General features: G+C 42.9%; 5 protein-coding genes across 5 annotated transcripts; 2 read left to right on the top strand and 3 right to left on the bottom strand.

The window, feature by feature from the left end:
- Positions 1 to 4808: 4808 nt before the first annotated feature.
- Positions 4809 to 5965, top strand: INS49_006234 (uncharacterized protein; the record flags this gene model as incomplete). Its single annotated transcript, XM_043167007.1, has 5 exons — positions 4809 to 4927; positions 5002 to 5108; positions 5183 to 5349; positions 5477 to 5506; positions 5588 to 5965. 5 exons carry the CDS (start codon positions 4809 to 4811, stop codon positions 5963 to 5965), a joined length of 801 nt encoding a protein of 266 aa, XP_043028151.1.
- A 5052-nt stretch (positions 5966 to 11017) lies between these two features.
- Positions 11018 to 12560, top strand: INS49_006233 (uncharacterized protein; the record flags this gene model as incomplete). Its single annotated transcript, XM_043167006.1, has 2 exons — positions 11018 to 11129; positions 11179 to 12560. The coding sequence occupies 2 exons, from the start codon at positions 11018 to 11020 to the stop codon at positions 12558 to 12560; spliced, it is 1494 nt and encodes a 497-aa protein (XP_043028150.1).
- Positions 12561 to 17426: 4866 nt separating this feature from the next.
- Positions 17427 to 18824, bottom strand: INS49_006232 (uncharacterized protein; the record flags this gene model as incomplete). Its single annotated transcript, XM_043167005.1, has 3 exons — positions 17427 to 18555; positions 18610 to 18745; positions 18803 to 18824. 3 exons carry the CDS (start codon positions 18822 to 18824, stop codon positions 17427 to 17429), a joined length of 1287 nt encoding a protein of 428 aa, XP_043028149.1.
- Positions 18825 to 20118: 1294 nt separating this feature from the next.
- On the bottom strand, positions 20119 to 20946 carry INS49_006231 (uncharacterized protein; the record flags this gene model as incomplete). The annotated part of the gene is made up of 2 exons (XM_043167004.1): positions 20119 to 20488; positions 20603 to 20946. The coding sequence occupies 2 exons, from the start codon at positions 20944 to 20946 to the stop codon at positions 20119 to 20121; spliced, it is 714 nt and encodes a 237-aa protein (XP_043028148.1).
- Positions 20947 to 22536: 1590 nt separating this feature from the next.
- On the bottom strand, positions 22537 to 24690 carry INS49_006230 (uncharacterized protein; the record flags this gene model as incomplete). The annotated part of the gene is made up of 4 exons (XM_043167003.1): positions 22537 to 23433; positions 23462 to 23987; positions 24046 to 24292; positions 24459 to 24690. The coding sequence occupies 4 exons, from the start codon at positions 24688 to 24690 to the stop codon at positions 22537 to 22539; spliced, it is 1902 nt and encodes a 633-aa protein (XP_043028147.1).
- Between the last annotated feature and the right edge of the window lie 382 nt (positions 24691 to 25072).

Here is a 25072-nt window from a genome sequence, read left to right as displayed (position 1 = left end):
TATTTTAAACATACTAGGCTGGGTTTATTCTACCTTTAATGTTAATTAAATTAAGCACATTGCAAAGAATTTACTACTTACTTAAATATTTATAAATACTTAGCTAAATGCTATGTTAATTTTAAATAAAGTAAATAAGGGTTAAGATAAGGAGTACCTTATAGAGGAAATCCTGGCGGTTAAAAACGCGCTAAGGTATTTATAAAATAGTTTCTTTAAAAGGTAGGTTTACATTAAATAAAAAGGCTAGGATATATTAATATAAGAACTCTTTAGGAACTTATAGGGATTAATAGCCCTTAATTTATTTAAGGCATGGTAGGGGGATGCTATTACTTATAAGGGATTGCTTATTTAAGGTAGTTGCGGGGTAAGCCTGTATTAGGCTTAATAGGCTTAATAAGGTGTAATGCGAGGCAATGAGGATTATAAATAGGGATAGGATGGAGATAAGTGGAATCCTATTATGCTATTATGAGCTATTTAAACGGGGCTGCAAGGTAAGCCCTAAGTATTTATTATGCCTAGGTAAGGCGCGGTGATGGTGGGATTTGAACCCATGACTTTATTTATATATAGATGCTCTTGATTAATTAAAACTTATTATGCACCTGCTTGGCAGATAAACTAAATCCTTTTTTTATAAAAAAATTGGGTGGTATATTGGCTAGAAGAAAACCAAGCTATATAATTAATCTTTCGCGAGGCAGAATTATACTAGGCATACTACCCTTTTAAAATTCCTTTATTATTATTTATTTAAGCAGGCATATTAAAAATATTTAATTATAAAATTAAAACTATAGGGGTTAGCAATAAGGCTATGGTAACTTAGTAATAGTAGGAGTTAAACTTATGAACTTTTTATTTAAAGATAAAGCTTTTAACTACTTAAACTTATTATGGCTATAATAATAGGTTAGGTTAGTTAGTGCTTGCAATAAGGGGCATTGCAATTAAAAGAGGGCAAGTCCTTAAAGTCTTCCTCCTTATCTTTTTGCTTTTCTTTCTTAAACTTATCGTAAATATAATGGCAACTTAAATTATAATTGCGCTGCTTGGTATTAAAAACTTAGCTGGCAAGGGCATTTAGGGCGTTAATTATTGCATTAAACTCCTTGCAATAGCGATCTTTAAATATATTAAAGCATGCTTAAGGTTGGGTTAATATAAATATAGGAAAAAAATGGGGGGGGGTACTTATATTAAGAGCGCATATATTATTAGCATAATGATTAGCTTTAGCTCTTTAATTATTATTAAGGGTTATAAAGGCGTTTATTACTTCTTAAGTAAAGCGGGTTAGCTGGTGGTTGCTAGTATTAATATTATTAATGTAATGCATAATTATATTAGCATTAGCAGGGGATGAAAATATATTAGCGAGCTGCGATAGGGTTAAGGGTATACCTTTAATAGGGTTGATAGGGGCATTAATTAGGATTATATTGCAAGAATAAGCATGGCTACTTAAGTAAATGGCAAGGGTAGTAGGGGGTAGCTTTGCTAGCGTAATGTTTATAGCCTTATGGAAATTAGTAATAATATGGTTAAAGGCTAGGGTAAATATAGCTGCATTATTATAAGTAAAGGTAGCAAACTTAACTTACTTAGGGATAAGAATATAATTATTATTAGTAGTAATTGCTTTTTTTAAATAATGCTATGCATTTTATAGCAGCGGTAAATTAATAAATGCATATATATGCTAAATGCATTTATATTTGCAATGGTAATAGCTAATATAAAATGTATTATAACCTTTAGGGATATAAATAGGCAGCTTATTAATTTTATAAAAAGTTATAATATATGGTTTGTAAGAAAAGGGTAATTGCTTAGTAGGCTGTTAATCTTTATTATTAAAATTGTTAAGCACTTAATATAATCTTATAACGCAATATCTTTATACTTAGTTAGTAATTATAGTAAATTTATGCTAAGGGAAAGATAGGGTAACCTTAGGGGTTATATTATTAAGGCAATAAGGCAGCTTATTATTGCTATTATTATTAGTAGTAGTTGTATTAAAGCTATTATGCTAATTATTAAAACTTATAATAAAAGCTATTTCTTATTTTTCTTTTTATATAGCGGAAAGAAAGCGGGTATTAAGGAGGATATTAAGGGATTAAGAGGGTATTAATGGGTTAAGAGAAGAGCGCTTAATGAATAGGATATAAATAAAGGGGGATATATTAAGGAATTGTTAAGGGATTAAAAGGGTATTAATGCATTAAGATAATGGCTTTTTAATGAAAAAAAGCGGCCATAGGGAGAGCATAATAAGCGTGAGGATAAATGGCTGGAGGATTAAATTGCAAGGAGGCTAAGGGATTATATAAATATTAATTAAGCTAGGAAAGGCTTTTTAATTAAGAGCAAGATAAAGCCAAGGGGTAATTAATATAAATAAAGAAATAATTATAAAGATAATGGGAAGATTATATAAAGGTAATAAAACAGCGCGCATAATGGATATATTATGGTAATGATATAGTATTAAAAAGAAGGAATTGCAAAGGGGAGTGTAATTATGGGGAAGTTGTTTTAAATAGTGATAATAAATATAGTATAGGGGTAATGGTTGCGGTAAGCAATGCTAATATATTAATAAGGGCGCGCTATGGCTTAAGGCTAATAATATATATAGCTTATGTATAATCATAATGTATTAATAAAGAATTATATATATAGCAGCAATATTATTATATTATAATAGTACTATATTATGCTAAGCATAACATATGAATATAGCTAATGCAAAAATAAAATAAATGATTATTGCTCTTAAGGTAGATAGATATGGCCTTGAAATAAGTATATAATAAGGTAAATATATAATTGGCATAAGATTGTAAGAGCCTTAGGTTTAATCCTTATTGTGCATAATATAAAAGTGGAAAGGGGGTTATATAATAGGCTTAGGTTATTGCCTAAGCTATAATGCATGCTTATGCTGGGCTTATATTGCATTTAACCCTTTTATATAATGAAGTATATATTTAAAAGATAGATTTAAAGTTAGGCCCTTTTAGGGCTTAACTTACTTTTTAAATATTGCAATTTATAACTTTTTTTGGGTATCTTTTAGCAAATGCTTAAGGCTAACTTATAATATTTATCTTTTATTAAGGCATAATTAAAATTAAGAATAATATAAGTACTTAAATTATAATTCTAAATTTAATTAATTTTAAATATAATGTAATATTTTTGCTTTTAATTTATTAGCTATTTAGGATAATTTAATGCTTTAAAAATATATATAAGTCCCCTTAAAGTATTTGCTTTTTAAGTATAAATGCCCTTAACTTAAAGAGTTTTCTTAATAATGCATAATAAGTCTTTATTAACTTATATAAATATTGGCTTAATTTAACTATAAAAGTTCTTAATAAATACTTTATATACCTTATTATTTAATATATATGCTATAGCTTAAATTTAGTCCTAAACATAAATATCTAAGTATTGTTTACTGTTAAAAGATTTTAAGGGATTTATTTATACCAAGGGATTAAGTATCTTAATAATACTTTTAAATATAAAAGTACGGTTTATTATAATTAATATTAATGGATTATTTTAATTAATAGTATTGCTTATTATGTTTGCTATCTTATTATTTTAATAAAGTAATAATAGGGGTATATTTAATTTAAGAAAAAAAGTAGTAAGAAGAGAAAATAAGTAGTATTAAGGGAAAATAAAAAAGTTAAGGGTTACTTTTATAATTTAGCCATTAAAAGGCAAATTAATTCCTTTCTTTATGTTTATTTATATAATAAGATATAAGTAAATATATTATTAATGAAAATAAATATTAATTTAGTTCTTTTAATTATGGCTATTAAATTTAAAAGTTGTTATTAAGGTTATTTAAGGTATAATAAATGCATATATATTAAGGGTAGGGGAGTTTGCTATAATTTCTTATTATAATAACTACCTTTTTATATATTAGGTATTATTATTATTATAAACTATATTATGTAAATTTATAATATTAATAATGCTAATTAGTATAACTAAAAGGTTATTTTTTTAAGCCTTGCTAATTTATGGTTGCCCTTGCAATTATTAATTAGTATTAGCTAAGTTATATATTGCAATATAATGTTTAGTTAATATAATAATTAATCGTTATTAATTATAAAAGGAAGAAAGGCAAAAGGCTTAATTATGCTAGCTATTTTATATATAGTGCCAAGGCTGCTGCCTATTAGGCATCCTAATGGATTAAAGCTGCCTAGTCCCAAATAGTCCTCCATATAAACAACACCCATTATTCCCACAAATATAAAAATAATAAGATATCAAACCGTTGCAAGAGGTTGAATCGGTACGTTGAAATATGAACACGTTCATAAAATAAAATATGATAACTTAATGGTGATTGCATGTTGGGTTTGTCCGGTCGAATCTCTACGTTAACACATCACGATGGCTTCTAGCCCCACAATTGGCGAGGTGTGCGGTGGCAAGTTGACCTTCGGTTCGGGATGGGCACCGGTTGGAAGGAGCCGAGGCACGCAGGAGGCCGAGCTGGCAAGGAGAGAGCGTTGCGACTTCCCCATCCCGAGACCGGCTGCCACGGCAGGTAGCTTCGTATCAGACATTAGATTCCCGCTTGCCGGGCTGGTCAGCAGCTTTCCCCGCAATGTGGGAGGCGGAGATCTTCCCGGCTCGGTGGGTCTAATATCTAACTTCCCAAGTCCGCGACACCCGGTACTGCTCCTGTACTTCTCCATCATCCCGATAACATTATTGTAAAACTTTTGTTAGAACAGAACTCAGTCGTCAACATGGCTCCTCACGCAGAGACTGGAAGCAGTGATGCTGGTGACAAGCCATCAACACTGGCACCCCTCGAGCCCGGCATTCCTGAAGTCGAGGCCAAAGTAAAGATGCCCGCTTTCCCAAAGTGAGTCCCTTCCTGAGTGAACACCTGGCCCCCCTCCTCGCCTAGATATGGGATGCTAAGGAATCTTGCACAAGGCCTCCTGCTTTCGATGACAAGTACAAGGAACGTGCGTACTGGAAAGGCCGTCTCGCAGCGGCGTTCCGCATATTTGGGAAGTATGGCTACGATGAAGGCGTTGCCGGTGAGTTTTGTCCTCGAGGACCAAGCGCACCAGTGTGTTCCCTGCACAGCTCAGGAGGCTGACTGATTCTGGAGGCCACATAACGTACCGCGACCCCGTTGAACCTGATACGTTCTGGGTGAACCCATTCGGAACTGCTTTTAGTCTCATCAAAGCCTCCGACCTCATCCGCGTTAGTGAGGAGGGCAAGGTTATTGAGGGTGGTGAGAATCGGCTGCTCAATGCCGCTGCGTTTGCAATTGTACGTGTCCCTTTCATCGATAAAACTGCTCCAGATTCTTGTATGAAACATACGGGTCATCGTCGAGCATATTTACCCGAGACCCTCGACTACCTGGCTCGAAATTTACTAACGCCGAACACTACAGCACTCCGCCATTCACCAGGCCCGCCCCGATGTGAATGCAGCATGTCATTCTCACACCATATATGGGCGAGCCTTCTGCTCTCTCGGCCGCAAGCTGGATACAATCACACAGGACGCCTGCGCCTTTCACAATGACCACGCCGTCTACGAGTCCTTCAACGGAATTGTGCTCGCTGCCGAGGAGGGCCGCAACATTGCGCGCTGTGTTGGAAACAAGAAGGCAGCACTACTCCAGAACCATGGACTCCTGACCGTAGGGAATACCATCGATGAGGCGGTCTTTTGGTTTGTGAGCATGGACAAGTGCTGCCAGGCGCAACTGCTGGCGGAGGCTGCCGCGGGGCCTCGGGGCGAGAAGCCTATCGTCATAGACGATGAGGATGCCGCCTTCACGTACAAGACGGTGGGAACTACATACGCGGGATACTTCAGTGCCAAGCCGCTTTTTGATGTGATTCACAAGGAGACTGGAGGTGACTACCTAGAATGAGGAAAAGTCTTGTAGCTGGGGGCGGGATGATGGAACATAACCATAGCCGTCGATTGGACTTTTGATCGAAGCCGACTGAAGTGTGTTTTCTTGACCCTAATACAGACTGCCCAAAGGTACCTTTCATGTTACGCTGCATCCAACGTTTGTTTCATAGTCGTATTTCTTTTGAACGTCTTAAATCGGGCATGTCTTTATGACCCCTGGCCTCTCCACTGATCTTACGAAAGGCCTAGGTACTATCCAGTGCGGGTCAGAGCCAGGAAGTCTCTCCATTACGTTTCAAGATGAGTTGTGCCCAAGACTCTGATGCATTATGATGTTATCGTGGAACGACAACATGGGCTTGCGAGTAGCCGACTCCATACCGATTCGGCAGGAATAGCCTACACGAAGTCAACGCACAGCATGCCATCTGTTGTGCTAGCCCAGGTGTTGTGCTTCTGTAGGCCTGACGGCAACTCTAAGCTTGACGGCGATGTACCAATAGGGCGAAGAGCCTCAAACCCAGTCGTGTGGCAATTTACGTCGCAATATCTCATTCAGATCTCATCGTGGCCTACCCCGGCGCTAACGAAGAGCTGCTGGTCACGGTGTATCAACTTAATGCTACGCCTTGACACAGCGTCTCTTAGGCGAGGTCCGGCGGGCACCTCGAGGCAACGTGAAACTACGTTCCGGTAGGCAAGGCCGGGCTTGCCCTTCCCAAGGAACCTTTCTGGGCTGTCCAAATTCGGTCTCGCTCGCCTTGAGGGACCATCGCACACCTCATCCCCAAGCCGCTTTGACTACAGGAGGCCTCGGCTTGGCTATCACTCTCCTGGATCCGTTCACATGATCTAGGCCATAATCTCTCAGGACCAGGTCTCTCTACGAGGTTGTCTCAGGGTGTCGGACGGTGTGTGCCAAGGCCATCAGACTCTAGTGCCTGATCTTGTGGCGAGAATGCTTATGCTTTCGTGGGCAGCTGTGTTTATGCCCTGTCGACTTCTCTGTCGACTACGCTTCCAAGTTGGACTGCCACTTGCATGTGAGATGTAGAGAAACGTTACTGGGTGACAACGTGGGCAATTCTCAGCCACATCAATAGAATCTACAGAGGATTAGGGTGTATATTTGACATGTGAAGGACATCTGGACTCAGCCAACAGAATAAATGACGGAGAAAATGAGCCCCAATCATAACACCCGGGCAGCGAAACAATAGGCTTGGATTGCCTGGAAAATTCCCTCCGTCGTTCAAAGGCTGCTTAGAAGACCCTCAAATCTTCGACTACGGCCGGAATCCACGGCTCTGCAAAGCCATGAAAGGCCATGTCATCTATTTTGCTCAAGCCCTTGCTGACGCTAAGCAGCATGTCCCAGTTTTGGCGGTCAATTGAGCACATCAACTGCCACCGGTGATACAACCCAGAATGGCTACACTCAGGTTCGATCGATCGCGTCGACGCCTTTCCCTGTCCTTCTCCTTCCTCTCGAAACCTTGATGCTTTGGACTCCGCCCTGACCTCGCTGGCCGAGGGGCCTCTGTTTCCTTTTCGTCGTGCTTGGACTAGGTTGAAGGTCAGCCCGAGGCAGCGATATGACTGTGGCGAAGGTCGAAAGAGACTCACTTTGAAACACATGATAGCCTGTCTTGGTGTGAGAGTGGGATGATTGCCCGGTATGACTTGGACGTGGATCGATACAAATGAGCCAACGAAACATCAGCTGAGATGTGTAATTAGAGGATTTTAGGCAGCGCCGTGGCCGGGAATACGAACGTCGGAGCATATACGTAAGCAGCGACAAATCCATCAGAAAGCTTCTGATGACGTACCCAACAGTGTGGTCGGTGGGCGCATTGCATCCTGCAGGCCTTTCGTGGCCGACAGGCTGACATGCCCCAGCCACGTGGCTTAGGTCTGAGACCTGTGCTGCAGGAGCAGTCCGAACGAGGTGCGGGTACCCACCCAGGTTTTACTCGGCCTAAAGTTCGACATGATATGACAATTCAAGTTCATTGGCATGGAGAGTCCATCACTTTCATAGTAAGTCCAAACATGCCTGGAATTCGGAAGGCGAGAAGTTTGAGTCCCAAGGTTCGAGGGCCCACCAAGGGAATTGTATTGCTCCAGACGACTTGAAGCTCCTCCCAAATCGCTTGTACGTAACATCATTGTGATACAGCAACGGTGCATGTCTTTGACATTGTGAACCGAATCAACAACCGCCTCCGCCGCCGCCGTCGCCGCCACCCCCTCCGCCTCCTCCGCCTCCACCGCCCCCGTCATTTCCCCCAGAACTCGTCGCGCCGCCGTCGTAATGGTGATGAGTTGTCCCACTATAACCGTGGTGTTGATGATGCCCTCCGTAGCTAAAAATCTCGGCACCAGCTTGCAAGCCATTCGCGGCGACTTCGGCGTTATTATTTACTCGACGCCGGTTGTTGTTTGCACCGGAGTTGGGTGCAGTGCCATAATTATATTTTGGTGGCTGCTTGGCAGGCCGAGCAGCCAACTTCTCTGACTCGGCGTGCCCTGACTACTCTGGATGTAAATTTCTGTACTTTCCGACGAACCTTGTGTACAGAGGGAAACACTTACCTTTCCGAAGCACATATTTGTGACAGGTTTGTTGTATGAGGTGATGCTGTGAGTAGTTTGGAAGTTTAAGGATGATGACGGCCCGGCGTCGAACCTCTTAAATAAAAGTCGAAGGGGCTGTAAAGCGCCGCATGTCTCATGCTTACTTCATACTGTAAAAACAGCTTGGTGAATCAAGCGTCAGCGCTGGAACAAGACGAGGCAGAATCCTTCGATTCACTAGAAGCATGATACAACAGTCGGGGTCTGCCGAATGGTTGGGCAGCCGAACCAAGTCAGTGCTTGGCTCAGCCCCCAAGCCAGATCGAGCATGTGATCAGATGCTGGTAGCACAGCCGTCTTAGGCTTACCCAAGTCCGCGTATCCCCGGCTCAGGGATCGACGACTGTGACGGCTGGAATGCTACTTCAATCGAGCCATTCAACCTGGGCGGTTGAAAGGCGGAACTACAGCTGGAGAGATGTTAAAGTTTCCGGATCGAGGACATCTAAGCCTCCACACAGGGCTGTCCAACCGATAGGCATAGCCGCTTCACGGACAAATGAAGTGTGTCACAGTCATTCTCAACTACCACATGAGTTGGTTTCGTCAAATTTCACCATATGAGCAAACAAGTGTCAGTTTCGCATCTGGTGTGCCTGATGCTTTGTATCACCACGACCAGTGTTTGGGCGCCTTACCTTCCCATAGACCATGCAGACTTTAGAATCGTTTGGAGGCTGCAGGAGGGTGGAGAGTGATGCGTGCAAGATAGAATATCCACCCTGCAAATTTCCCAATTAATTCGCTGTTGCTGCTCAGAACGAGCAGCTGGTAGTTGTGATGGCACTGCTTTATAAGACTGCACTGTATTGTCCAGGCGCTCTGGACAATTCTGACGTTTTGGTCTTTTTCTGTTGCCATGGTGTAGCGGCGTACGGCACTGTCTCAGGACTGTCCTTCATGATGACGTCCATTCAGCCGGACTGAATTCCGTGGGAGTACGTCATTTGAAAGGCGTGTTACGATGGTAGATGCCATTGGACTGTGCCGGTGTTGGCTCATCTTCATATCTTTTGCCGTGGCTAGTACGTATGCTTTCTCTGACTTTCTACCATGCATGTAATTACTGCGTCGTTTATTTGATGTCCTGTACATACGATACAAATCCGCCAATCTTGGTGTCATCCTAAGCGGTCTCACCAAACCGTTTGCTCTCACCGGTAGAAAGTGGCATCACAGTGCTGGACGTTACCACTATTTGAGTATAAGATATTTGAGACACAGCTTTCACTATACAAAAGTTTGGTGCGCTTTTTCCCCAGTAGGGAAACTGAATCCGAGAGGCAATGTCAGCCACAACTGCCGAAGATTGCTTCTTACAAATGCGATTCTGGTCCTGCCGAAGAGAAAGAGCATGCACCTTGAATTTATTGAACAGTGTACAATAGCATCTCCGCACAGCAGCCAGCCCCTTGTGCCCCTGTATCTGGTCCTTTTTTTTTCCGAGCTCAGCTCCGTTGTGGCCGCCCAGTTTCGGGGCCCGGCATCCCGCAAAGCTGCTCCGGCTACACTTTATTCTTGTTAGCTTGGTTTACAACACATTAAGAGTGGGTCATGGCGACTACGTGCCGCGGGTCGGCATGGCGTATAAATCATCCCACGATCCTAAAAGAACGTGGCCTGACAATATCAAGCCGAACAAGAAGCAGATTGAAATCGATCTCTTGAAAGAGAGTAAGTATGCATACGATTCAACGATAGTCTTGGAGTATCGACATGGAAATACCATCCCATGAATGCTGAAAAGTTTTTATCCGTCCCTGAGATCATGTGAGGTCTGTAAATGCTATGTTCCGCCAAAATCTGGGGCTTTGATCAATCGAAAACTGGAGACTCTGTATAATGCCAAGTGCGCGTGTGGGCGATTTTAGGTTTACTGCTTCATGCATGTCACCCAACTTAGATTCCCACCCGCTGCTAATAGATTATAGGTGTTCGTTCCATGACTTGCCGGGTGCCGATCAGATGGAGCAGGAAACACTTTCTCCTCGGAGAACAATGCCCAAACTACTATGTTTAGGTAACGTTACTAACGGAGATTTTCTTCATAGCCTCCTTATCCTAGAGACTAGTCTCCTGTATCCATCCTCAGCATTGACAGTTAAACTGGAGCTTATGTATAATGCCAACCCCAAGAGCGGATCTCAACTTGCAGTAGATCTGGAAGATTATGCCAGGAACGAGGCTTGACTTGATCGATGCCAAGGTAATTCTGAATTCTAATAAGGAGTAATGTCGATGTGCAGTAAAGAGGTCTCACCGACAATGGAGTGCGTTAGGCTGCACATCCTCGCGATCCAATGAATGAGGTAGCTCACCAATCAGCTATAAAGTCTTGCCTGCTGCTGTTCAAGCCTAGCAGTTTAACAGTGAAAGCATCTCTTTGCAATTTTTGAGGTTGATGTGAATTGGTCCTGCTCTCGACATGGTCTCCTTCCGCACCTATGGCATGGCCTTCTTGGCCTCTTTAGCCGAGGTCCTGTTACACAACACTTCTTCCTCGGATATCACGGGTCCTGGCATCCTCTCGCGCAGTTGTGGGTGGAATTCTGGCCGAGGCAACGCTTGTAGTAAATACAACCACAGGCAAGATTGTGTCGGTGTATGACTCTGTGCGGCCATCGTCTGAGTTCCCGCCCGGTACGACTTATACCGACTACTCGCCCAAGCTGCTCCTTCCCGGTCTTTTGGACGCTCACGTGCATATGAACGAGCCGGGACGTACCGAGTGGGAAGGGTTCTGGACTGGCACGAGAGCGGCTGCTTCTGGTGGCGTCACGACGCTGATCGATATGCCCCTGAATTCGCTTCCTCCCACGACGACGGTCGAGAATCTCATGACCAAAGTGAGGGCGGCTGACGGCCAATGCTGGGTCGATGTCGGTTTCCACGGAGGCCTCATCCCCAACAACACGGCGCATCTGAAACATCTGGTTGATGCTGGTGTGCGATCATTCAAGGGTTTCCTTATTGAGAGCGGCGTCGATGAGTTCCCAGCTATCGGCCCAGAGCATATCGAAGTGGCTCTGCTCGCTCTAGCCGACTCGCCAACGACAGTTATGTTCCACGCCGAGATGGTTCCGCCCAATTTCACTCTTGTCGGCTCCGGGGCGCCGCATACCGGACCTCTGACAAGCTACCAGACGTACCTGGACTCCCGGCCTCCAACGCTGGAGGCATACGCCATCAGCCAGATCCTGTCCAAGGCCCACCTCGCGCCCGACCTGGACGTGCACATCGTGCACCTCTCGGCCGCAGACGGCATCCCGATGCTGTGCGAAGCCCGCGACCAGGGCGTCCGCATCACCGCCGAGACGTGCTTCCATTACCTGAGCCTCGCGGCCGAGGAGGTGCCTGAGGGCGACACCCGGTACAAGTCGGCCCCTCCGTCCCGCGGCCAAGCCAACCAGGCCCTGCTGTGGGATGAGCTCTCGAACGTCGACGGCGAGGGTGTCATCAAGACGGTCGTCTCGGACCACTCGCCCTGCACGCCCGATCTGAAGCTGATCCCCGACTCGTTCCCCATCGCCCCACACAGCCACGCTGGCGAGGACGGCGACTTCTTCAAGGCATGGGGCGGTGTCAGCAGTCTTGGCCTGGGTCTGTCTATCCTGTGGACTGAGGCGGCGGACCACGGCGCGAGCATTGAGGACATTGTGCGCTGGACGAGCACCAACACTGCGCGTCAGGTCGGGCTGGAGCAGGAAAAGGGCGACATTGATGTCGGATTTGATGGCGACGTGGTTGTGTTCGACGACGAGGCTGAGTTCGATGTTAACAAGGAGACCATGTTCTTTCGCAATGAGGTTTCTCCGTTTGATGGCAAGACGCTCAAGGGCGTGGTCGAGGAGACGTGGATCCGGGGGCAGAAGATCTTCGATCGCAAGGTGGGATTCGACGAGGAGCAAGGACCGATCGGCAGGACTATTCTTCAGCCACGAAGAAGACAAGCTGTTAGAATGATTTAGAGTCAGATGTAAATGTACATTTACTTCAGTAGAACGTTGCAAATCCGAGTTGAATGCTATCATAATCGCCTCCTTTGCCACCCTCAAACATCACCATACAGAGCTTTTCCCGAATTGGAATCGTCTTTCCCACTTGCTACTTTTACTGGTCTGCCTTTGTCTCCATCATCTGAACTGTTAGCCTGGCTGCCTTTCTCAGTGTCGCCTGGTACCTTCGCAGCCCCAGTAACCTCTAGTGGCCAGATGTCTTCACGGTTGACTTCGGATGGAGACGCCGCGAACTGATGATCCAAAGCAGCCACGTTTTCTGGATGCTCTGCGGTCTGGATAGCTGATCAGCTATCTGCATGGAAGAATCGAGGTGCAACTTACGGCGATGCCTGTGACAGACATCCTATGGGAATAGATCGTCGACCTTGCGGTTTAGAGATTTAGGTGATTCTCGCCTCTTGCCTTCTGATCCGCTAGTTTTCTCGATTCTGGGATTCCTTGAAGATTGAAATTGGCATGAGAGAATCGTGTATTCGCGCATCAGCCTTTTTGATTCATGTTTGTGAACAACCAATGCTTAAAGTATCGTATGCTGACCGAGTGAGCTAGGAAAACCGCAATGCGACGAGGTACATGCGTGACGTATGTCGGCTTATCACCTGCATCTGCGATATGACGCTGTCTGTCCTAAACGAAACGCAGCCCCCCCCTGTCTCTTTAGTCAGCTATCCCCCCCCGCACCAAAAGTTTGCTATAAATGCGGAATACGCACCAAGATTACTAAGAATAACCTCCTTGCCATCACCACGCACTTAATTTGGCAAAAAAAAGGCCGTAATAATGTGGCTAACCTTTATATAATTATAAATATTATAATTCTATTTATGCTTAAACTTATTGCTATTAAATAAATAACTATAAGCTAAGTTTAATTATAATAAATTAATAATTTAGCAATATTAAAAGAAAATTAAAATAATAAATATTATAGCGTTAAGCATACCCTTATTATTATTATTAAATACCATTAAATTAAAGTAATAAGCTTTAAAGGTATATAATATTCTTTAATATAACAAGCCTTTTAAGCATTATTAATGCTTAATTATCGCTATATAAAAACTTAAAGATTTTTTTCTTAATAAGTTAAATATATACCTTAATAAAATATAATACTTTTTTATTAAAAAGTGCTAAATTAATTACTTAATAAAGATTATTTTAAGGGCCCTTAAGGAATATAATTAAATTAATAAGTAAGTATATATATTAGCTTAATAGCATAATAAGGATCTTTAAAGCTATTACTTTTTTAAAATTTTAAAGCCATAATATATTATTAAAATATTTATCTTTTATAATAAATTAAAACTTAATAAGTATAATAATATAAAAAAAATAAGCTAAGCATTATTAAGATATACTCCTTAAGTTAAAAGTTTTCTTAAGTAAGGTAATTATTTTTATATATTATTAATAATTATAATTAGCAATCTTCTTAATATTAAGATATATAAGGGGTATATAATAAAGGAGTTCTTTTTAATATAGCTTTTTAAAAGGGTTCTTCCTTAAATAAATACTTATTTAAGCCCTTAATTAATCCTTATAATAAATAATGCTTTATAATATTATAATTAAGCTATTTATAAGGTTATTTAAGCAAGGGGCATTAAGCTAATATATTTATTATTATATTCCCTTAATTTTAATTTAATTAAAGCATATTTTGAAGATTTAAAAAAATATATTTATTATTAATATTAATATAAGATAAATAACTATAATAATAATAATAAATTTATAAAGTTTTTATGCTTAAGCATTAAAGAAATTAGCTAGCATATAAAGGCAATTAAGGGATATTTTTATTATACGTATATATTAAAAAAAAGGTTTAAAGGTAATAATTATAATAAAAATTAATAAAAATGCTATATAATTAAAATAAAGATAAAAGAAGTAATATTAATAAAAAGAAAAGAGTATAGCAATAAAGTTATTTATAATAAGTTTTTTAATAATAAGTAAGTTAATAAAAAAGAGCGTTATTTAAATAATTAAGAAAAATAAATAATAATTTATTATAAAAAATATACTTAATTTTCTTAATTAACTTTTTAATTACTTAAATAAAGCCTCTTTTTTTATATATAATTACTTTAATTATCTTTTTATTAACTATACTATCCTTTTTTTATAAATAATAATAATTAAGCTCTTAAAACTTATTAAAAAATGCCTTAAACTTATTTTTTATTATTAATATATTATTAGCTAACGCTAAAAGGCTTTTCACTTGCTTAAAATTATAATTATTATTCTACGCCGATATTAATAGCAATAGCAGCTTCTCCTCCTTATTATCGCTTTTAAAAAACTTAAAGAAATCCTTCCTTTCTTTTAAGTATAGCTTTATAAGCCTTTTAATCAATTTAATACTATTTAAGCCCTTTTTATTAAACTAAATATCTTCCTTTAAATATAAGGCTTAGAAATTAATGCCCTTACGCTTTATTACCTTTTACAACTTTATTAATTACCTTTTTTTCATTAATATATAAAAATACTTTTATAAAGCCTTAAATATAAAGTCTTTATTAAGGGCTTTTTAATTACTAAGCACTTATAATAATAATAATAAAAGCATAAGTAATTAATAATAATATATAAGGCTGCTTAAATAAAAAGCTTTTATTATTAATAATGCTAATAATCCTTTAAAGCTTATTAATAAGTATATTAATAAAGGTATTAATAGCGGCGGCAACGGCATTATTAAATACTTATATATAAAGCTAGAGGCGTAAAGATTAATTAATAAGTTAATCATTATATTAATGCTACTCTCCCTTTACTTATTATCTTTCTTAAGCTTTTTTTACTTATATATAAGGTTAATACCATTTTTACTAAGTTCTTTATTACTTTTATTAGCTTTAGTAATATTTATTTACTTAATAAAAAGCTTTTTTAAAGGCGCTTAAATAATAGCCTTATTATTAATTATTATTTATGCTTATATTATTAAATTAATATTAATAATATTTATATATATGCTGTTTTTTTTAATATAATATTATTATTAAAAAAAGTTTCCCTTATTATAATAATAATAATTAATTTTATAATAAATACCCTTAAAGCATTACTATATTTATATTAGCTTTTTATAAGCCTTAAAGCTAAATAATTAATTATTATTTCTTGCCGTTATTATATAAATAATAATTAATCTTTTTTAAGAGCCTTTAAGTAATAATAACCCTTTTATTAAAGGAATACTTATTAAGCATTTAGCTATTAGCAAACTATTTATTAAGCTAAATATTAACCTTGTTAATAAGGGAGGCTTAAAACCCTTAATACTTAGTTATTACCTTAGCATTATAATGCTTTAAAGCATTATTTATATTATTAAGAGTATTACCTTATAGGTATATATAATTATAAAGTAATAAAAATCTTTGCTTAAAGAAAGCATTTTTATAATTTAATTATTAAGGAGTTTTTTCTTTAAATGCCTTTTAATTTTCATTGCCATACTTAACTAAATTAAGAATATTCTTATTTATAATTAATAACTTACCTTAAATAAAATTTATAATAGCTTAATTATTATATTTTTTATATTAATAAGCTTAATTTTAACTTAATTCTTTATTTTTAAGAAAAAAATATTTAGTAAAAAATTAATATTAAAAGCTTTATACTTATTATTATTAAACTTAAAGCTATATTACTTTATTAATAATATAAAAGTAGGCTATATGTTAATAACTTTTATATATAATATAAGAAATGGTTTTTTAACTTTTTAATATTATTATCTTTAATATTATTAATTAATAATAATAATTTAAATATACTTAATATTTCTTAGCTAGCATTATTGCTTTTAGTTTTATTTAAGTTAATTAAAGCATTATTTTTATTAAAAATAGTTTTAAGGATAACCTTCTTAATATTCTTAGTAATATGTTAAGTAATATATTAAATAGCTATTTATTTATTTTAAAAAGTTTTTAATTAAGTTATTAGCTTTTTTTTTATAATAATAATAGCCTTTATCTTTATTATTAGCTTTTTTATATATAATAATGCTATTAATTAATTAATATAGTGCTTATTAGTAAAGTAAATAATTTAATATTATAAATAAATATATAATTATAATAATTAAGCTTTTACTTTTTAAGGATTATTAAAATAAATTTATTGCTAATTTAAGTATGCTATAATTATCTTAAGCTAAGGTTAATAAAGCATATGCTTCTTTATATAATAAGCTTAAATTAATTACGCTACTTTTAATTATTTTAAAGATATATGTAAAATAAGGTTTTAATAACCTTTCTTTTATTAAATTAGGTATATAATAATGGTGAGAAGGTTATTCTTAAGAATATTAATGCATATTCTATGTTTATAGCAAACTTTTGGTGCGGGGGGGGATAGTTGACCAAAGAGACAGGGGGGGGGGCTGCGTTTCGTTTGGGACAGACAGCGGCACTGCGTCTCAAGATCGACCACTGTGAACATTGATGACCAGTCAGTTGCATGTGCCTAATTTGGATACTGTCTTACTGATCCGGCACATGCCGGCTCTTTGCAGATCGCCAAGCATGCCCGCATACAACACAACGTCCCATGTTTGGTGTTCGCCTTTGTTGTCAGACATGACGAGCGCTTCTTGAAACCTGAGAGGTTCTTTGTTTGTGAAATTATCCAACGGCTTCGTGAGACCAACGCTTGTGCAATGACATAGAGTCACTTATCCTAGAGATGCTCGAGGAGGCAGCTTCATATCTTGTCACACAGCACTGGCACGAACGAGTTGTTGTGATCTTGTTTAAAGTAGAATCCGGTTCACCATCAAGTTTCATCCACTTTCTGGCACTCCCAGCTTTCAGGATCTTTCGAATCACCACCCAGATAAGTGTTTCTCAATGGCCATCTGCAGTGCCTCCGCTGAAAGTCCACTCCTAATACAGCGGAATCATTCACGAACTTGGTGCCCGTCATGGTTTCTGGTGCAATCCCCTGCTCCACCCAGTCTACAAGCGCAGCCAAGACGTTGCTTTCCCTGTCGTACGATCCTTGCGCCGCAGAACCACCTTGCTGGCCTACGACCCAGGCCCCTGGGCCACTGTTGCAATGGAACATCCCGGAGATCCTGAAGAAGCGGATGAACTCATCCATCTGCTCCGGTGTGTAGCTCATGCCCTCAGCTAGGTGGTTGTAGAAGCGTGGGCTATTGAGACTCGTGATCTGGTTGTCCTGCAATCCATGAAACATGACAACCTTACCGCCCCGGTCTTGAAACTCGGACAGGCTGCTTGGCCACGTGCGAATGTTCCCCGGGTTGACGTTTTCAGCAAACTCAGCGTCCGCCAGTGTGTAGGCGGCAGGATCCCAATCCGGATCGTTATACACCGCATAGCGAAACCAGCTCTGAGATAATGCCCATGGTTGGCCGTTATATAGACCATCTGCAGACATTATCTCACCGCCGGGATTCATTCGTGGGTACAACAGTGTGCCATTCTCCCATGAATATGGCTCAAATACCTTGCGAACAATATCAACCTGTGAGGGAGACAGACAGGCGGAACTGTTGGACGACTCGCTACAGAGCAAAGGTGCAGGGTCGAAATGGCATAGCGTTGGGTCCTCGATTATTCCGTCCGAAACACCGTCGAGTGTGTCGCACTGGCGGAGCACTTCTTCGTGAATCGTCGTTTTCCAAAAGGCTGGAGTGATGAAATTGGGCGAGCCAACGGGCCCTGTTATCGGGTAGAAACGTGCTCTCCACGAGTAGAGATTATCAAAGTCCACAGCGGGTGACCCTGCAACCACGCCATCAAAGTCGTCGGGGAACATCTCAGCTGCTTTGATAGCTTGGCGACCGCCCAAGGAGCAGCCGAGAAAGTACGACTTGTTTGCAGTCTCCCCATAGAATGGCTGCATGAGGGTTTTGCCGGCTTCCACTCCGGTATGTACGCTTGGCAAGACATCAGTTACGTGTCGCATAACGCGTGGACAAAGGGGCACTCACGCTCTCCACGCGAAGTCAACCACGACCTCGGTGTTGTTCAGGAATTGAATACCAGACGTGCCATTATGCCCATTGTTCGTACCTACGCTTGCGAAGCCATTCTTGGCCGTGTACGCGATGCCGCTGTAGTCAATGCCTGTAAGTGTCACAAAGTCAGCCACGCCTGCTCACTTGACCAGCGAACAGGGCAGACCCACAACCGCCCAGCCCCCCATTTCCGGTTGTGACAAGACGTCCGTTCCAGCTCTCCGGCAGCCAAATCTCCGCCACAACGCCAGACCTTTCTGATGTTGCTATTTGGAGAGCCACGCGGCAGAGATCGACCGGCACGACCTGACTCTTTCCGCTGCAGGACGGGTCGTTGTCTGGGAGGCTGAGATTGGTTCCGGAGTTGATGAAGGCATGTTCCGTGACTGTCGCATTTGTAATGCCGACACTCGTAGGATCAAATGATTTGCATTGTTCCTGGAAGGTGGCCGGCGCCGGAGCGCAACCTGCGCCCAAGCTAAAAGTTGCCAGAACAAGCAGCGCGAAGAGGGCCATGACGGGGGCAACTGCGGTCTCCAAGCAATGGCACCCCAGGGGGGGTTGTCTCCCAAGGGGGACATGAGCCCTTTGATATAGTCCCCACCCCATTCGCGCCCGTCCATCTAGCCAGGGTCAACGATGACATGGTCTATTTCGTTGACAACCCTTTGTGAGAAATTCCCCAACGGCCCCCCTTTCGGGATTGACGGCCCCCCCTGGTAAGATTGGTGGCAGGGATGGGGGGAGGTGCTAAGGTTTAACTAGCAGGGCCTTGAAATGTTGCAGATCCGATAGGCCGGCGACGAAAGGCATTGATACCGACGAACTTGAAGTTTGGAGTAGCTGACTATTAGGAAGAAAATAGAAGCATCCTAGTGGTGGGATCAAGCAACTCGTGGCCATGGGGTTAGACGGGACTAAAGAGACAAAGCGGAGAACATACATAGACTATAGAAACCCCAAGGTGCCGGATGCCGAGATATCAAGCCACGATTTGTATACACTGGTGGCTGGCCTGGTTATCAACGACATAGGAGGGTAGACAAGGGTGGCGTCTGGGAACATTCTACGCCAAATCGCTGGTTAGATTTTCGCCCGAGCTGCCAGGGGGAGAGGGGATACAGTAAATTATTTAGGCTCGTTAGGGACAGAGGCAATGGCGCAAAGGCTGATCTTGATTGCTTCGTCGGAGCTTCCCCGTTCTCAAACGTGTGCTTGTGATCGATACCATGGCGCGCCTGTTCTGTATGTACCCTCAAAATGAGGTAAATGCAAGCCCTGACCTTGGTAGAACCACGTCTAGTTGAATATGACCTCTAGGACTTCGTGTCTTTCACGAATTGTACCGCATTTGGGGTTGCACAAGGCGAGCAAGCTACGTGTGAATTATCCTCGGACTGGATGGAACACAACAAGATCAAGAAGAATCTATCTATGTATTTTTTTTTCTAGAGCGGAAAGGGAGGCACGAACTCTTCTATCTTAAGCCTTGAAAGCATTATCGGCCATGTTACGGTACACGTTCGCCGGGTCCGCCAGCTCCTCCTCCACAGTCGGAAGCTTCTTGACAACGCGCGCGGGAATCCCAACCGCCACCGAGTAAGTGGGCACGTCTCGACTGACGATAGCTCCGGCGCCGATGGTGCTGCCCCTTCCGATGGTCACCCCCGGGAGGATGACCGCGTTGGCGCCGATCCAGCAGTCGTCCTCGATGCGGATCGGTTTCCCCCATTCCACGAACTTTATCCTCGAGAGCACGCTTGTCTCGTGGCCCGCGGTGATTATGCTGACGCCGGTGCCGATCTGGACACGGTCGCCGATGATTACCAGGCTGGTGTCGAGTATGGTGAGTCTTGAGAAGGCGGCATGTCAGTGGACCTTTTCGCCCAAACTGGGTACTCTTGCGGGCGGATGAAGTGTATCACGCGCTTCCGGGGAGCACATCACAGACACAGGGAGGACTCACCCCCAGTTTATGAAGCAATCATTCCCCATCACAATATTACATCCGTAATCCGGGCGGAAGGGTGGCTCAATGACACAGCCAGTCCCTACTCGGCCGAGAAGATCCGAGAGCAGCTTCGAGCGCAGGCTGGCCGCCTCCTGCTGTCTGAACTGGTTCGGGTCGACGTTGTTGTACTTGTATGCCTTGCAACGGGCCTGATGCCTAGCCTCGAGGAGCCGTGGGACGTTGGGGTTGTATAGCATTCCTGACACCATGTCCTGGAAGTCATCGCACCATGGCGCGTCGTGGAGAGTCTTGGCTATGGCCAGGATTTCTGGATCCCGTTCTGTCCTTGCTTGCGCCATGATGTAGATGCGACTGTGTCAGGAGCTCCGGTTCGTGTTACGCACGCGAGAGAACAAAAGAAAACAATAATGTCAAAGGGAGTCAATCCTGAGCGACTTGGCAGCTCTTGGAAGGTGTGACGTGGTGCTGATCAAGTAAAGTCAATACACAGTATCTACAAGCGAGCCAAACCGGCCAGTGTTGCATCCGATGGGCAGGTGGGGTGGGTGGGTACATAGCTCATGACAAGACGCATGCTTGGTAGCCGCACTATGCCCGAAACAGCAAAAGGTCCAACTGCCTCTTTAGGAGATTTGCGTGCTGAGACTGGCGGGAACAGGTGCGAAAATTACAGCAGGTACTGATGGGAGTCTGGATGAATATCCCTAATTCGGATGCCTGTAGACCCACTTCTGGGCATCTTTGAAGTGTCAGCAAAGTTACCGACGCTGTTCTGATGGCCATGACCATTACTTGATGTGCGCTATGAGACACCCCGGGGCAAAGTAGTGGATAAATATTCCACATCAAGTAGTGTCCAGCTCGACAGAATATGTAATAATTTCTGTATACGGACACATCATTTGCGTTACTGACGAGACCTCCAGTAGTTCCTGTGCATGGACGGAACAAAAATGGTGCCCATGCCCTGAAAAACAACTGCTACACGGGGGGAGGGGCGTGAACCCGCGGGAAGGGTGGCGTGGCTTTTGACAAATCGCAGGGAGCATGGTCCACACTTCGAACTTCAAACGAAAAGTACTTGCCTGTGTAGAGCCATTAGAATCCGTACTTTAGAGACTGGCCGAGTCAGATCCAATTTTCGAACAAATTTCGCATGGCTGCAAGGACTGGTTTTAGCAGCGGTTGCTTGTATGATATTGGGATGCAGAAGAGGAAAGTGAAGCCGCGCTGCAAATAACTGCGTTTATAAGTGACTAAGTCTACAAAGCGCACTCAAGCCCGACTCTAACCAACACACTGACTATTTGGAAACGGTAACTAAACCAAACTTACTTTTTTAAGTCTATAAATCTATCAATTCAAGCTTGAAAAAGTATGCGCTGATCACCTAATTAGTCACAGGCCGCGGCTGGCTACTTCTTCCATGGCGGCACGACGCATCTCATCAGAAGCCCATTTCTGCTTCTCACGCGTAAACATGAGTTTTCCAGCAAAATGTATTATTCAAGACTACTTCTTCGGCCTCGCACTATTAGCAAGGCCAGGGGCTCCCGAAGTTACCTATGGAGCTCATTCCATATTGAAGCAATCATCCTCAAGAATATCTGGAGCCATTGATCGCAGCTGACCAAGACCGAGTCAACGTGAAGCTTTAAATTAGGCAAATCAGTCATAGGAAAAGATATGTAACTAGACTGGGTTACTCTTGTGACAAAGAGAAACCCATGTAGTGAGCAACTACAACAATATCAAGAGCATCACTCAGTATCACGAACTTCGGCATAAAATGATGGCTCAACCTTATCAGTGGGTAATGACGTTCAAAGGTAGGCCCGCCTGGCCACTTATCTTTGCATGGAAGATGATAAGAGAGGATCACTTGTCGTGTAAAATGTATATTCATGAAATCAATTAAACCTAAAACATCACTTTCCACCTAGGATAGCCTCAGAAGCCTTCTCACTAAGAATAAACGTCGCAATGACCGGGAAAGCACCAGGGATCCTAGGGAAAGCACTAGCATCAACCACGCGGAGGCTGTCAACGCCTCGAACTTGGAAGTTCGAGTTCAGTACCGCAAGTTTGTGATCGTCAGGGCCGATCGGGCAGGTGCTTGTAACATGGTGCCCGAAAGTGTTATCCCGGATAAACTGCTCATCAGCCTGTGCGTCCGAGCAGGTTCCATCGGCGACATATCCAGTCGGGCATGGCGGGCTGGTAATATTGACGGGTCCGGTGGGCTCAGCAACGCGCTGCAGGACCCGGCGGCCCCATGCGACAAAATCTTTGATGCCTCCGATGTCCGTCTCAGCTCCCGTGGTGAAGTACCTGAAGTTGATCTCCGGCATCTCTGTCGGGTCTGACGAGCGGAGCTTGACGTAGCCGGCGCGGTTCTGCGGGTGCATGCGGACAGAGTGTATCCCCCAGGTGTTAGGCGGCTCGGTCCAGGTCTGGCCTGGTGTAGCTGGCCAGAATCCGCGGAAGGCAAATGATCCAGAGAATGCAATCTCATCGCGCTCCCCATCGGGTGAGTGTGGCGTCTTCAACACAGCAATGTTCGAGTTTGGACCGGCGTTCGTGTATGGGCCCTTCCCTTGGAGCCAGGCGTCGTAGCAAGGGTCCGGGAAAACCGCGCCGAAAGTACAGTTTGCACTGGTCAGGCCATCCCTAGGTGCGTAGGTGAAGTTCTCAGCAGCAAGCCCCGTGACTGCCATCTCCAGGTTGTCTTGCATGTTGGTACCAACGCCCGGAAGGTCCGCGACAACTGAGATGTTGTGCTCGGCGAGATGCGTCGCGTTTCCAATACCGCTCAGAAGCAGGAGCTGTGGCGTGTTGAACGAGCCAGCTGACAATGACCTCTTTTCGCGCGTAGACACTCTTGGGCGTGCCTTGGTTGGAAGCTGTCCATCTCGGGTCACCCTTATACACACTCTTCCCTTCAAGGAACTCGACACCAACAGCCTTAGGAGTGCCGGTGCTGTTCGACTTGTCAAAGAGGATGCGAGTAGCGTACGAATTCAGCTGAAGATGGAGAGGGAAGTTCTCGTTGACGGTCGCAACAATCCTGTCCCTGGCACTGGAACGACCGAATGTCTTGTTGGCGTGGAAAGGCAGAGCCCATAGGCCTTCAGTCGTGTCTCGGCTCGGATCCTCGTAGTTGGCGTCGGCCGTCACAAGTTCTTGCAGCTGAGCAGGATCTTTTCCAAGCTCCGAAATCGTGGCATTGAGAACAGCCACGGCCTGCTCGCCACTGGTGTACTGCGTTCCATCGCCGATAGCAGTCTGGAGATATCCATCAAACCCATGACCTTTCGTCCCCCGAGGCAGGTATGTGTTGTTCTCCAGCTTGACGAACAACTCACGCGTGTGTGTCGCGCTATAACCAGTAGTATTAGCTCTGTAGCATCTCTGGACAACAATCGGGGGTTTCTTACTTCCAAGTAGTATCGTTGGTGATCTCCGCGATGTAATTCCAATCACTGTCACTTGGAAGGAAGACCGCACCGGCGTTGATGATAGACGAGCCTCCAAGAACAGCTCCACGGGGATAGTTGACCCCCAAGACCACAGAACCGTTGGGCTCGCTGCCTCCGGGTCCTACCCAGAGGTCACCGTTTGGCTTCTTCCACACAAGATGCTCATATCTCAGGTCTTGCTGCAGGTCGTCGTAGTGCTTGACATCTGCCACCTGTTAGTCACCTGCTACGGATCCTGAAGCGATATATTCTGGATCATTCCAAAACATGACAGACGGGGATGCGTGAAAGGACAAGAGAATGGGGCTTACAAAAGTCCCAGTGAAGGTTATCGTGGATTCCAGTCGAAACAAAGTAATTGATGACATGACTTGAGGGATCGGCGAACTCATCATCGCCAGCCTCGATCAGCAATGTCTCAAAACCGGCGCGGGCGAGATTGCTCGCTAACGGACCGCCTCCTGGACCGCTGCCGATGACGATGTAATCGAACTCGGTTGTGTTAGTCTGGCGATACTGGAGTGCGTGGCCGCCGGTAACAAGCAAGGGTGCCAGCGCAAGAAGACGGCATACTGCCGGACAAAGTGAAGACACCGTGCGCATCTTGGGCCAATGCGTGCTGTGCAATTGTCACAGAATCGGGCGTGCCATGCTACGGGAAAGACTAAGCAAATTGCATTGGGTCCGTCATCATTTATCTACGAGGAAGAGACATCGGAGTCCGCCATTCAGCCAGGATTCATGTAAGCCCGATAATTGAAGGCTAGTTCTGTACGAGTAGGTAGTATGTCAGCCGAGCGAATACGTGCCTTGTTATTGACCAGGGACGAGGTCGAGACTATGTAACCTAAACAGGAGTAGGCTTCTGTATCCGGCGACGACTCCAAGATGGTGGGAGGGGCGACGATAGCTGACTGCTCCGGACTGCAATTTGGATTTGGGGAAAGATGCGTAGGCGACATCTGCCGCTGGCACTAATTCCCCA

This window comes from Diaporthe citri (genome assembly GCF_014595645.1).
Source record: "Diaporthe citri strain NFHF-8-4 chromosome Unknown scaffold_2, whole genome shotgun sequence".
Lineage (NCBI taxonomy): Eukaryota > Fungi > Ascomycota > Sordariomycetes > Diaporthales > Diaporthaceae > Diaporthe > Diaporthe citri.
This window is presented reverse-complemented; position numbering and strand designations above follow the sequence as displayed.